The 15,220-nt window shown below is 38.7% G+C and overlaps 1 protein-coding gene across 2 annotated transcripts in view; it reads left to right on the top strand.

Moving 5' to 3' along the window:
- The window catches only part of RAD23B (RAD23 homolog B, nucleotide excision repair protein), a 37,446-nt gene that overhangs the window by 14,244 nt on the left and 7,982 nt on the right, over positions 1 to 15,220 (top strand). For both annotated transcript variants that reach the window (XM_039566881.1, XM_039566880.1), the window contains 4 exons: positions 2,356 to 2,435; positions 4,651 to 4,898; positions 7,950 to 8,005; positions 11,804 to 11,931. In XM_039566881.1, the coding sequence (XP_039422815.1) occupies positions 2,356 to 2,435; positions 4,651 to 4,898; positions 7,950 to 8,005; positions 11,804 to 11,931 (512 nt within the window). The remainder of the gene's footprint in view (positions 1 to 2,355; positions 2,436 to 4,650; positions 4,899 to 7,949; positions 8,006 to 11,803; positions 11,932 to 15,220) is intronic.

The following is a 15,220-nucleotide window of genomic DNA, read 5'->3' as shown; positions in this document are numbered from 1 at the left end:
TAAGTCTTCTAAGAATTCGAAGAACTGAAGTACAGACAGGTTAAAAACCCCCACAAACACAAAACCAAACTTGGCGTCAAAGGGAGCTCTTAATTTTGAATTAGAATTTTTTAATAGGTTTTAGTGCATGTGGGTCTGTCATCTTTGCTCTTACAACCTGATGTCTTGGGGATATGCTGGGTGAAGAAGAAATAGCTTTTGTTACAGGAATTCAGGATTTAAGCAGGTCAAAGCTGCTGTTCCGGCTTAATTCTTTTCTTGTTGCATTTATGCCGTGTATAGCTGAAGCATTGCTGTATATACCTCAGGGAATTAAAAACCAGATTATTTCTTTTGGATTAACAAAAGAAACCCACCACCAAATGCTTGCTGTACAAAGGTACTTCCAATATTTTCAAGCTCTGTCACTAGAAATGTGTATTATGTACTAGCAAAAACCAGGCTAATGTCAGTTTAAAACATGAAATTAACTTTATTTGAGCTTTATCTCACTTGCCTTGTTCGTTCTGGCACTAATACATAAATCCATTTTTTTGTTCTCACTTCTTGTCAATACTTTGGTGCTATTCCAGTACTCCCTCTAGTGTTTTTTTTTTTTCCCTCTAAAACTGAGTTTGAAAGAAACTTTGGTGGAATTTTTGCTTCTGTCATGTACTGCTTTGTAATAGGTATTGTCTTTTCACTTGTAGTAAGCTAAAGCCATGGGTGACAGTGGAGAGATGCTAATGGGAGTGTTGTGAGTCTCTGTCTTTGTACAGCTCCTCAGGACTATGTCTCATAGCAAGTTTTATGTCCCTAGTACTTCAGTGAAGGGAGTGCATGTCAAGAACATGAAGGTGCTCTGAAACCTCCATTGATTGTTCCAGAAAATACTCCTATCTGACTGCAGGCCTCTATCAAAGGTGGAAGTCTTATGTATAACCAAGAAATGTTAACAAGGCAGAAGGCTTTGTGCAATGTCTGTAACTGCATGGCACTCTTAATATTTTGTTTCTGTGATTGCAAAAACCAAGGATTGCACAAGATTCTGTGACATTACGTGAGTGTTTTCTGAAGCCAGAATGTAACTGCAGTATTGTATAAGCCTCACAAGCAGTAGGAAATATAGGAAATAAGATTGAGAATATAATACTATCCAAAGATTGATTCTCTTTTTTTTCCTTTTTCTTGGACAAGAGATACTGATGACATTTTTACTTTTATTAAAACGAGCTGTAGAATTTGGTAAAAACAAAGTGGTAGCCCCAGCTGACTCTGATTAGAGGCAGGTCCATTGTGTTGATACCTGTATTAAGGTAAGGTCTAGAAACCGTGAGAGTGGTGTGTCCCAAGAAGACAGGATGTCTGTATGTATACTTTATGAAAGTATATATATTATATTACATACACATTCATTAAAGCCTTTCCTAAAGTGCCTATAAAAAATCATAAGTAGACCCATGTAGGTTCTGAGTCAGATGCTACAGGTACTTCTATTACTGCAGTACATGTAATACTTTCTCGAATGCTTGACCTGCAAGACTGGTGGAACCAGTCTTTTGTGTTCTGAGTGCCATAAAGTGTGTGTTGCTTGATTTCCTTGCAGTCATCAGGATAAGGATATATCCTTCTAGTTGCAGCCCACTAGCACGGAGAGACGTTGTGAAATAGAATCAGCGTGTGGCACATCTTCAGAAACTTAATCAGTTTAAATTGTAAAATACTCCCTGAAAATTCTGTAGTGGAAATCAGTCCTGTAAAACTCTCTGAAATACAGACTTAATTTTCTGATTTATGCTGCTACCTCTAAGTCAGCTTATTTTGAGAAAAGGCAAAGAAGTATGTGGCTTACTGTGTTCCTAGGTTCTTGTAGATGTGATGCAAATCTATTTTGTCACAGTACCACCTCTGCTTATGAAACATCAAAAGTGGTAGTATAAGAAATGTTTCTGGGTTTGTCTGATGGCTTTTTCACCCTTCTGTCAAGGTGGCAAGTTATGGAATGGTTCTAGCTTTTTCTAATGTTTTAGCCTTCTTTTAATAGCAAGTTGTTAAAGTTGCAAGGTCACAAACTTCTTACTGCAGGTAATGCTCTTACCTGAAGACCAAATGGAAGATAAGTAGAAAGGAATTTCCCTTACTGTGTAAGCAGACTTAAGTTACTTGGTTAAGCTTTTGGTATGTTAAAGCCTTTCCCCTGTATTACGTGTATCTTTGTTATGGGTCCAGTGAATCTTTCCAGATTTAATGCTTTTATTTTAAATGGTTTGAAGCATCTTCAGCACTTAGGGCAGCAGCCCTCAAGCTATGGAAATCCCAAGATCATCTATTGATTTGCTAAACAACTTCTTAATTTCTACCTGTTTAATTTCCCAGGTAAAATCCTTAATGATGAAACTGCTCTTAAAGAATACAAGATAGATGAGAAGAACTTTGTGGTGGTTATGGTGACAAAGGTGAGTAATTGTTACTTTTGAATAGGAAGCTTCATTAATTTAATTCTGTTTTTTCTTATGATGAGTGATTGTATATGCCCATCCTTAAAACCAGTGGAATTTCATCATATGCAAGTTTTGGTCAACAGCAAAATGCTTGTGTGAATAGATAAAAAATACTGCCTCACAGTCCTGGTTTGCCTAGGCTGATTTTTGCTGCTGTTCTGTGCTGAATGTTTGTATCAAACAAAAAAAAATTGCTAATGGCTGATTTTACTGTTTATTCTTTCTTGTCTCCCTGTTATTTTTCTCCTTTTGTTATTAAAAGGAAGAAGGCAACCTAGGTAGTTTGTTGTTAAATCCTCTGTATGGAACTCTTCCAGCCTTGCCATGTTGCTTTTCATAGTTAATGGCTTTTTCTTCTGTCAAGCTCAACAGCATAAACCAGTAGAGACAGGATACATCTGTCAGTAAACAAACCTGTGGGTTTTGAGAGACTGCAAGTGCAATTTACAGGGAATGACTGTGACACACGTGTTTGAAGTATTTCTTCTCTGAACCACTTGTCAGGCTGCTTCCAGGAATCAAGCCACTGATTTTCCAGGCATTCCAGACCACTGCAATCTGAATGAAATTGGCTTCATCTCTGTTTTGGAATAGGAAATTAATTTTGAAGCTAGAGTTCCTCCTCCTGACAAAGAAAACATATATTCTGTTATTTCTATCTGGTATTACTAAACATAATTAAACATCTGGGCTTGTTAAAGATAACTGTTGTTTGCTGTCTTCCTGACTGAACAGCTTTCTCATCTGTGGTTTGCCACAGAGGCATTTATCAGTGCAAGAAAACAGGTGCAGATGAGATGTCAAGAGTCCAGTTTTTCATTTTGTTGATGGCAGAAGACTCCAGAGAAGTTGTGCAATTGCCCCTCCTGGAAGTTTTCAACAGATGTGTGGCTGTGGCATTTAGGGACCCGGTTTAGTGGTGGGTGTGGCAGTGCTGGGTTAGATTCAATCATTTGAGACCTCTCCTCAACAATTCTATGATCACACAGATCTCCATGAAGATCTGCTAAATTCAGTATATTCTGATATTAAAGGACCTGTAGTTTTGGTATTTCTTCAGTCTTACAATATTTTTGCTAGTCTTGAAGCTCAGTTGTCCTTTCCTGATTCTGTTGTGGGTAGACATGCCCAGTCACGTAGGCACAGACTGCTAACTTTGTCTGATGCTCAGACATTGTTGCATTAAGGGTTTTGGAATCCAGCAGAAAATAGCTCCCCTTGCATTCCAACTGTGTCAGTGTTTTTCTTTGAGTGCTTATTAAAATGTTATTTGCTGTGCCCTTCACATTGGTAGCTATTCATTCTTACCCTTACCTCTCCTTGCAGACAAAAGGAGGAAGTAGATGTTTCCTACTTCAAGCAAACATTGTCTGAAAGTGGTGAACCTTGAATAAGTAGTTCTGTTAAAGTTCAGCTATTTCTCTTGGAAAGGCAAAGATTGGGGTCAGCTTTGTCAGCCCTTGGGGCTGTTTCTGTACAATGGGATTAATACTGCGTCCAAGAAAAATTCATGTTAAGAGATAAGATTATTTCACAATTGCATACAAGTATTATCCACTCTAAATTTTCTGCTGTAAGTTTGGTAGTCCTTCATTCTTCTCTATCCTTAGTGCTCACTTTAGAACTGAAGTATTTGAGATGTTGTTGCAGTGCTTGGAATGCAAAGATTGCATAACTAAAACATGTTGCAGGTGAAGTTTAATTTTTCTTCGCATCTTGTTTTCCAGCAAACAGCATTCATAATGAAATGTGATTTCTGTCTTAATCACTTTTTTCCAGATCTGAATGATGAGAAAAGCTTATGCTTGTTCTGCAGATGCTTTTAGGCAGCTTGCTTGGTTTCTTTTGGAAAATGTGCTTTTATAAAACACAGGGTTGTTTTCATATTTAGAATATTGTGGTCTGTAAATATTTAGATCTTTGCATTTCACTTTCTCCTTAGAGTGTGAATGCTCAGGTGTGTAAGTACTTCAGTGACGGTCTCAGTTGCTCGTTTAAACACAGAGAAAAGCATTAGAGATTTAATGTCTTGCAATGTTTTAATGTTGTGCTTGATGTTGAGACAGCAATATCAAACACAAATGGTCTTAACAGAACTTAGTGTGTTTCCTGTAGAGAGCTTGGATTTATGAGCTTTGTGCTGTGCCTGAGCTCTGTTGTCCTCCCGTAGCCCAAAGCAGCAGCTGGAGCGACTCAGCCGTCAAATGCCACTTCCACTGTTGGCTCAACAACTGCAGCTCCCACAGCAGTTGCTGCACCAATCCCTGTTGCTGCCCCTGTGCCAGCTCCTGTCCCTCCACCACCAGCACCAGATGCAGTGGCTTGTGAACCTGCACCTGTGAGTGCTCCAAAAGAGGAGAAGCCAGAAGAAAAACCACCTGAGGCACCAGCTGCTGTCAGTCCATCATCAATTGACAGGTATGAATAAGCCTCCAAAAATGGGTTCCTATTTCTGTCCATTTCTGTTGCTTCTAGTTCCAGTCATTCTCTCCATTCTATATAATTTTTCTTCTTTCTTAAGTGTAATTTCAGTCTCTAACTCAAGTATAATATTACTGCTTGTAAGAAGCACCCCTCATTGCTTATGCCTTTTCCTGTGGCAAATATGGTCTTGGGAATAAACCTGTGGAGTGGAGAGTTAAATGACACAAGACTTTTGTTCCTGTTAGGCATTTCAGAGTTGCTGTCATGCAAATTTCTTTTCAGACTGAGGATATTCACCTGCAATGGGGCTCTACTGCTCACAAAGCTCTTGAAGTCTTAAGAGGAGTGTGTCCTGTCTTGCTCATAAACCTCTGATTGTGTTTTAGATCATATTGGTCAGATTTGTACCCTAAGTTCTTTATTGCTGTATGAGTCTCTTAATTTCTGGAAAGAGCTTTTTCTTCGAAAATGGAGGATGTGGTATTGCTCTTAATCATGTAATGCCTTAAAGCTACCAGTTTATTTTTTCTGAATGTTCCTTGGCCCATATGCAGGTAATGGTGGGACCTGGAAAAACTTTTCAAGTCAATTCTCTACAATTGAGAAAATCAAATGGAAGTTGGAGGTTTCATCCCTGTTGTATGCTGTTGCCTTTTTTTTGCTTGCTTTAAGTTGCTTAAGTATTGCATGGGATTAAAACGTTGTTAACTGGATTTTAATGGCCCTTGAAGTGCTGCATAGCATCAAATCTTCATTTTTCATAATCTGGTTTTTAATTTGTGTGTCATTTCTGGGAATACTGGTGCACAAGACAGTATTTTTAAGTGTATTTAAACACCATCAAATACTGATTTGATGATAATGAAGCGAAACTTGGAATTGCCTAATGTCTTGAAAAACTCATCACAAATTTCTTGCACTAAATATACAAATTGATGATTTAATTTGCATTTCTGAGAAATTAGTATCTCTTAGAAATGGAATGCAAATGGAGTTTCGTTTATAAGTCAAAGTAACTTAGTTTGTGAAAATACTAATGGGTGGGGTTTTTTCCTTTTTTTTTAATGCTCAGTTTGTCCATTAGGTTCAAAGATCAGTCTTTCGTAATGACATAGTGTTTTCTGTATTTTTAATGTACAGATTGCAGTCTTACTAAAAAAAAACTGCAGTAAGGGAGCCTCAGTGTACGTATTTAACAGGAAGGAACAAAATAATTTAGCATATACATTAAAGTTATCACCTGCCTTGATTTCAGTGAGTACTGTTTCCTTCTGATTTGCTTTAGAATTTAAATTACTAAGGCAAGATTTATTGACCCAAGGCCAGGCCAGCTGGCATCCTGCTTTGCCTTTGATCTTTTTTTGATTGTAAATCTTACTACTGACAGATACTAGTGAAGCATTCTTGTTGGAACAAATTATTTCTTGCATAGATCTTACAGAGATCTCTGTAAGTGCCTTGTTGGATTTTTAGTGGCGTCTTCTGGAAACATTCAGATCAATCTGATGATCTTTCACTTGCTGGTAGGAGTTGCCAACTCTGGTAGCCTGATAAATGTGAGGCTCCTGCAGCTCCATGTCCTCAAGTCTATCACGTTATCAAGACTGAACATGTATTCCCAAAATATGCACACAATATGTATAAACCTGTGTGTCTGGCTGCTTAGGTCAGCTCAGGCAGGGAAAAGCCTATCACTCATGCAAGATACATTAGCCACATCCTGTTCCCCTCTGGCTGTTTAGGGCAAAGCCCACTGCTGCAAAATGAATATGTACAAAATACAAACGAAAGATACAAATTTCTGTTTTGATAGCTGGCCCTTAGTATTTGGCAAGGTTTTGGTACCTGGCATGGGGACTGCCTGAGCCCTGCAACCCTGATAATCAGATTCCCCTTGCCTGCACATGCACACACACACAGGGCTCACCCAGGAACTGGCTGCGGTCCTTGGCCTTCAGACTTCCACAGTGTCTGGTCTCAGCAGTTGCTGGCTCCACAGGTGTCTGGATCCCCCTAACTCAGAGTTCCCTGTCCCTGTGGACACTTGGAATTCCATATACACATGTGCATGTAGAATAGAGAGAGAGACACACACACACACACACCCCCCCATGCATCATGAGAAATTTTAGAAGTAGAATTTAATAAAAAAGACGGGATGGACTGGCAGTGAGGTGCAGAGCGTGGCCAGGCAAGTGTTTCTTACCTATGACTGGCCCTTTTTCTCCTCTTTTTGCTCTCTTAACCCGTGCTTTTCATCTGCATGGTGCTTTGGTGCTTTTCCTTTCCCTGCCTTTGATTCTTGCTCTAGATTTCCCCCAGAACTTTTTCCTGGCACCCCATGGTGAGTTGTACCGCCCTGTAGGCTGTAATGCTCTTGAAGGAGTCCTGTTGACCCACCCTGGATGGCACCCTGAAAACAAGGGGCTGATGCTTTAATTTGCAGCCCTGGGAATGGGGCACCCTTGGCTGTGGCTGATTAAAACTGGTATTCCTCTGCCCACTGTTGCGCCTCTGTGTTCCTTGCTGTTCATGGAGGTGAGCCTTTAATCCTGTAATTTAACAGCTTTGATAACTTGAGATGGAGTAATTGCAAATGTTAGCAGTTTATATTCCTGGGAAAGTAGTATACTGAGATTTTAATAAGTGCCTGCCACCGACCTCCTTGGGTCCTCATTGAGATCAAGCTGGTGACTGTGGGGAAGCAGTTAGCAAGACTGCTGTGTGCTTTTGAAAATCCACCTTGTTCTCCCACCCTTTAAAGCATTCAAGCAAGCAGATGGCTAATCCCTGAGCAGATGGGCAAGAGCCAAACTTCTGGGGGGTAGCGGGGGAAGGTTGTCCTTGTGTTAAAAATGTAAGTTTGTAAAATCTGTTCTCACTATAGGACCAAAAGAGAGCTCTTTGGAAAGCTTTGTTGGTTTTTTAGAAACAAAAGGGGCTATTAGAGTTACAGCTGCTGCTGCTTTTTTTTTTTTTTTTTTTGAAAACCAGGAAGTTTTCCAAAGTTTTGTAATTACCATTGCACTTGTCTTCGTCTTACAGTACAACAGGTGATACATCTCGATCAAATCTTTTTGAGGATGCTATAAGTGCACTTGGTAAGTGGAGAGTTTTTTTAATGTAGACATTATTTTGGTGCAGCAGAAACATGACGGATTAGCAGATGTTGACATTTCCGTCTGTATCTTTCATTGTTAAAGTTATAATCAAAGTGCTCTTCTCTAAGACCTGAAGTTGATATCTTGGAACCAGCATTGAGAACTACTTTACTGAAGAATATTTCCCTTTGTATATTTTTATGGTGTAAAAGGAAGTTCCTTGTCATCCCAGCTTTTTTTCCCCATTTGCCTTAATTTCTCTTCTAACTATTCACTTTGAAGTAGCTTGAATAGAAGACTAGATGTAAACATGTGTGTGCTTTCCACAGAGTGCAGGTCTGATAAAATGGCTGCCTTTATTATTCCCTTGTTCCAGCTTTGAAAGTACTTTGCTTTTTGACACATTTAGATTAGATAAATTCACCAGATCTGCTGCTATCTGGGCTGAGAAATGAATGCCTCCCTGTATTTACAGTCAACTTACTTTTATTCTGACAGTTTAAGTAATGTTTGTTTCTCAGTGGAATAAACAATAAAGACAATAAGAAGGTCTGCCCCATATTTATGCTGATTTGTGTACCTAGGAAATTATTAGACAAGCCCACAACTCCTTACTCCTCCTGAAATTTTTGGGTTGTTTTGGATCATAACAAATTCAGGCATAGAAATAAGAAGGAGGTGGGGTTTTTATTCTGTCTTTTGTCTTTAAATATGAAGCTGCAATTCGGTACAAAGAGTTGAACTAAGTGAAGAGTTTCAGTCTACATTTTTGTGTGGTTATGTTGGAGGCAGGTGCTGTGATTAAGCAGCCTAGGGTGATTTAGAAGCAGCAGTAATGTTTTACATGAATTAGTGGTAGCTACTAGATTTGTTTAGGTCTTAGGTGTGACATACTGTTTTAGAGTGTATGATCTGAAATAGCTGATGGATACTGCAGGAGACAAAAATGTAACAGGACTGAAGGGGCTGAACTGATTGCTGCTACCAAAGGTGCTTCCTTAACCATTCTGAATATCTCAGTGACCAAGATGAGGTCATCACAAGCATCCGTGTTAACAGTGTTGATCAGCAAGTTGAATGAAGCTGGTGGTCTTGATTCAAATCTCTTCAAAAATGGAAAAAAAAAGAAATCCCATTTCAAGACCGTCACCTCACTATCCATTTTATATGGGAGTTATTTGGTTGGTGTCTGATGGAGTAAAACCCATGTGTCCCTAACGGGTTTGGAAATAACAGGTATTGAGTGTGATTTTCTGGGTAAGCGTATTGTAAGTGTTGTCAGCTAAAAAATGTTCAAGGGCAATAGGCATGAACTCTGTGGTTCTTTTTTTGAGAAACTGTCCTGGAGGGAATTTGCTTGCACAAATTGATGGAAGTTGGATCCTACACATACTCGAACTTGGGCTTCTCAGTTACATTGTCTGAAATTGATTGATTGTGCTTTAAAAACGGGTTGTTTTCTATGATTTGCTGCTGTTTTCAGTTAAATGCTGAAAAGTGATGAGTGATGTGGCTTCGTGTGCTGTGTGAAGATCTGCATGTCTTGCAGTTCTTGTGCAACCACATCTTTCACAGGAGCAACCTAAAATTTCTTTAGGGCATAGGACAAGATATATTGTGGGGAGTGTGGTGAACTGGATTTGAGAGTTAATCCAGCTTTAAAATGTTATTTGAAAGACAAAAGCAAAGGGCAGAATCAATTCAGCCCTGACCTCAAACATTTCCACTAAGCACTAGGTACAGATAGGCCTGACTCTGTATCATGACATTGCTAGTGTGCAACTTCTGAATTATTATTCTTGATCTCACTTTGCTCAACTTGTTAACTAGTCTGTATGGAGTACATGCACCTACATTTTCAGTAATTCTGTTTTCCTCCTTTGGCTTTTAATTATGCCTTAGGTAGCAGCCAGTGCAGAGCAAGCCAGCCTTTTTGCATCTTTTTCCTCTATCAAATCTCTCATAGTGTTCTAGTCTCTGCCTTGCTTATATCGAAAAAGCAATACAGAAGTGTTCAAGTAATAACTAATTATATCAACCGGTGTTCTGTCTGCTTGGTTAGTTTCTTAGGAGTAGTAAGGGTAAACTAGTGCCGTGTCAGGAAGAATGTGAGCAGAAGTTTAGCAAAATCATTGTGTTGGGACAATTGTTGGCTTGGCTTTTTTGCTTCTTTGAAGATATATAGAAGTATATATCTTTAGAGCAATGTTTAGGTGATTTTTTTTTTTTTTTAATGAATGAAAAAATGCAGGTAGATGTAAAATGAATGATTTTGTAGTTCTGTATGAAGACATGAAAAATTTACCATTCCCTACAATCAGGTTGGCACTATTACTTTGAAGCCCAAATAATAAATAGTCAAATTAGTCAAGGTTTTTAAATCCTTTATTTATGGATAATGCACAAGTACCCTTGGGCTAGGGCTGTTTTATTGTTTGTTCTTGAGTATACAGCCCTAAGTCATACACCCACTGATTATTTAGAAGCACACGTTAAGAAACAGGCAATGGGGTTGTATTAATGTTGGCTTGAGTTAAACACCTTCTCCCTAAGGGAATAAAACTTGATGTTTTCTTTGGTTTTTTTAATTATGACCTACTTGTCTTAACAGAGTAGCTCTTGTATTTGTTTCCTCTGGGTTTTTTTTTTTTTAAATTATTAATCAGTTGTTTTTTATGACTACTGTTAATTATTTAACTCTCCTGCCACTAACTTCCTAGTTGCAGAGTCAGTCAGTAGAAGGATTTCACTGAGATCAGGAATACCTTTATCCAAGGAAGGAGATGGTATTTTAATGCCTGGGTTTGTTTGTATTCTTTTTTTCCCCAGCAAGATAAACTTTAAGATTTGACCAGGTACAATGTATAATAGAATAGTTACCTTTCTTTTTAATTGTTATACCTGCTGTCTGCTTTTAAGGCAGCAAAATTAAATGGATTATGAAAAGAGATAATAATTTTCTGTACAATGAAATTAGTGTAGTGATCAGTTGCCCTTAAATTGCTCCGTATATCATATGTGTACCTTTTGTCTTGGTTGCTGCAGTTGTGGGACAGTTTTCATCCATTTTTGCTGTAAGAAGTGGGGGATTTGATGTGATGAATGTCTAGTCAAATGTTAAATTGAGTGAAATAAGAATTAAATGAGATAACTTGGTCTCCTGGACCCTCATTGAAGTCTTGAGTGACTTTCCTAGATCCAACTTCTAAGTCTTCTGTCTGATTTGAGTTGGTCCACATTAAGTTGATTAAATTACTTGGATCATCATCAGCAGCAGCACGTAGCAATATATCGCAATATAATGGTCATCACTAATTGTCATCTAACAGCGGCATAGCAAAAAGTCTTTATTTGGAAAATCCGCAATGGCTAACAATTTGGCAGGCAGATTTCTGCCTTGAAAGTTTTGATTTCCAAATGTAAGCTGCAGGAGACTTCTCTTGATTACATCAGGAATTTAATATTAGCTGTGAGGATGCCCTTGACCTTAAATGAAAACTTGAAGAGAGAACATAATTTCAATTACAAGTACAGAAGTATCACCAAGTACTGCTTTTGTCAGTAGAAGTTTACATTTTCTTCATTACCCTCCACTATTTCCAATCAAATTCATAATGAAACCACTGAATGTATTTGGAATTAAAGCCACAGAACCATGGCATGTTTAATAGGAAGTACTCTTTTCGATGAATGACTGAAATTTGGGTAGAAATTACATATCCATTGAAACTTTTTTTTGTGTGTGTGTGTGATTATTTTCATCTTCTTCCCTTAAAATGGTGGTCCTGTGACTTCTAGTGACAGGTCAGTCCTATGAGAACATGGTGACTGAGATCATGTCCATGGGCTACGAGCGAGAGCAGGTGATAGCAGCGCTGAGGGCCAGCTTCAACAATCCTGACAGAGCAGTGGAGTACCTTCTGATGGTGAGCACTTACCTTGCCTACACCTTGGTCTTTCAGTTTTTGTTTCCCACGTAATACCTTTCACTTTGATTTTGGTGTTATTTTTGAACATTACTCAATCCCTGAGAGTGACATTTGCCATCTGGAAAGGTGAGATTGAAATTTTGACAGATGTGATGTGTTACAGAAAACACTGAAGTAATCCCTAACCACCTCTACCACTTCTTTGCTTTCATTTTTTGTTGACTCATATGGATTTGTATGTAAAGTATGTCCAGTTACAGTGATAGCTTTAACTGCCAATGGCTGGCTCAGTGATTTTGTGTCACCTCTTAGTGACAGCATTAGTTGATTATTTGTCCTTTTGCACTAGTATCTATAACATAACATCACCATTCTTTAAGTTCCAGTTCACTGTAATAATGCACAGTGTTCTTGATACACTTTCCAAACAAAAAGGTTTGAGAGGTTGTTTTTTTTGGTTTTTTTTTTGAACTGTGCTTAATTTAACTGGTGTTTTCATTTCAGCAGTGTTTTAGAGAAGAAGCAATTTTCATTTGATAAATAAAGCTTGAAGGGTTAAACAAACCTCATTGGCATGAGACGAAATAGAAGAGTAATGTCACTTTAATGAAAACCCTGTGAGTTTTTCTGGGGCTTTGTGGATTGTTTCTCATTGTATACCTTAATCTGACAGTTGAATTGTAACCACCATAGAATTTGTCTATGATTTTGTTGCTTAGTCAGTATTTCCAGTGCATTTAATTTTCACTCTGGCACACCACTTTTTCCCTGATGAGGTTTTTCCTTTTAGGAGATCTGAACTTTATTAAAATCTGGCAACCAGATATCTTGACCTAATCCTTGCAAAATACATGTGGGTTGAACTTCTGATTGATTGATAAGAAATCTGGCATCTTTACCCTCCAGTTATAAAACTTCAATTTTGTTAATGAAGTTTTCCTTCAGTAGTTACAACTACAAGTCGCTAGCATGCTTCCCACTTACATTAGTGTTCCCAAGACTTTGTAATCTTCAGATTTTAAACTGACGACACATATTTTGAGTACAAGAATGTAAAAAGTTCAATTCCCAGCTACCATTAGGCGAAGCAAGGGTGAATGCAGTAACTCCCAAGTCTGTCATAAGTCTGCAGGCTCAAACATTTGTTTTTCATGCTGTCAAAATGTTGGTTTTACTGTTCATCTAGTCTGTAAATACACCATGAATTCAGTGCCTCCCGTGAGTGTTGGGCCTGCTGTGTGTGTGGCAGTCCTACACAGCATGCAATTCTTGTGCACTCAGTCTGGCATTTCCCTCCTCTAGCTTATTTCTCTTCAGGAACTCCAGAATAGACATAGAGTATCCCTGTGATGGAGTTACATGTCACATGTGCCAAATACATTGATTGGTATGAGGAGTTCATTTCCAGTCCTTCGGAGACCCTGTATATAAAACGGGGTCCTGTTATATAAGATGTCCCTTTATGTTTCGTGTTATCCTTCACTGGAAATACCTTTTCTTCTTCTTCTTCCTTCTGGAAGAGGGAGTAGGGAGGAATGGTCTTGCTCTTGGAGACCATACTAGATGTCAGACTTTTTGCTGTCCTTCTAGAACAATCCTTGTTCTGTAAATGGTCTTTCTAACTATTCTGGGTTTGCCGTGGTCTGAAGATGTTCCTTACTCTCCTGCTGCATCAAAAAAGGTTATTTTTAGTTACTGTTGATCTGTTGGTGACAGTGTTCTTTGACCTTCTCTCTACATTACCTGCCTCCAAACTATCATCAGCACTATCTTTTATATAATCTGCAGATTAGGATTAGGATGTTGAGATCTGTAAGTGTTTGAAGAACCAGTACACCAAAGGTACCTGTAAGGTGTTGGAAAGGAGTTAAACTGTAATTAAAGCACAGCTGTTCCTCAGATGAGCCCTGAAGATTCTACTTGTTGTCCATGGTTCAGATGGCAAGTTCTTCAGTTTTCATGGCTTCATCATTCAAGATGTAGGTGTAATCCTGTGTCCATGAACTGTGGTCATGGAAGGAGGTCTCAGTTGCAAAAGATGCTCTTTATTCTTCTAAGCCCCAGACTTTGGAGGCATTTACATTCAGATCTTCCTTTGAGCCAAGGATTTCCTAACTCCTAACTAGGAAGGAATTCTGTCATCTCTTCAATAACCAGCCTCTTAGTTTGGATATTTTTAGGAAACGTTTCCTTAGTGTGAGTATAGTCAGACACTGAACATAATTCCTAGAGAGGTGGTCAATGTCCTGTGCCTGTCAGTAGTTCAGAGGCATTTGGACAATGCCCTTTGCAGGCTTTAACTTTTGGTCAGCCATGAATTGGTTGGTCAGTGGGACTAGATGATCACTGTAAGTACCTCCCAGCTGGAACTATTTTGTTCTCTATTCTGTGCAGAAGCTGGACCTGATGTGATTATTGCCCTGCGGAGAGCAATGTCAGCTAAAAACCACTGTACTGCTCCGTTAAACAGTAAACAATTGTTTCATCCACCATAAGGCAACAGTGGCCTTTTTTTGCTGTCCAAGCAGTGTTTGCATTCAGAATGACTTGTGTGTGGTTTAATACCATGCTTTATTTTGTTGTGTAGCTGTGTGAACAAGGTCCACATGCCTCACTGGCATTGTCTGATGACAACTGTACACAGTCTCTATTATCTGGAGGGTGATACTTCAAGCTTGCATGCAAGAGTTAAGATGATGTTCAAGATGACAAATAACTTCTAAGTAAATTTGTTTGAATGAGTTTACATAGTCCTTCCATTTAAGAGCAAACTTAAAAGTTTAAACAAGCACATGTTGTTTGATCTGGACACAGATTGCAGTGATGACATATGCCTGTGAATAGGTGAAATCAACTAGTAATTTCATAAGAGTAACCCAAGTTGTTACATTATACTTGCTTTGCCAGAAATTATTTTTTTATGGGAAAGCTATTTAATCAGTGCTCTGTAAGCCACTGATAAGGGAGTGTTGCCTCAGAATTATACCATGAATGGAATTCTTCTCCCCCTCAGTGGAGGGAGGGATGTGTAGCAAGCTTACTGAGCCATGTGAAGGTAATGAAGTGTGTGACAGGGAAATCCTGCATTTATTCCCCTGAGTGGCTTAAACATGCAGTTGATGATTAGGTGATTTATATCTTGATGTGATTCTTAATAAACAGGTAAGGCAAAGCATTGCTTGGAGCACTGTCCAGTTCTCCCTTTCTAGATGTGTGCTCTGTATTAGCTGCATATTTGTCCTTTTTGTTCAGGTGTAATGATGAACATACCGTGTGAAGATCATGT

Source organism: Corvus cornix, chromosome Z (genome assembly GCF_000738735.6).
Source record: "Corvus cornix cornix isolate S_Up_H32 chromosome Z, ASM73873v5, whole genome shotgun sequence".
Taxonomy (NCBI): Eukaryota; Metazoa; Chordata; class Aves; order Passeriformes; family Corvidae; genus Corvus; species Corvus cornix.
The sequence above is the reverse complement of the archived record's forward strand: the minus strand, read 5'-3'. Positions and strand labels throughout refer to the sequence as shown.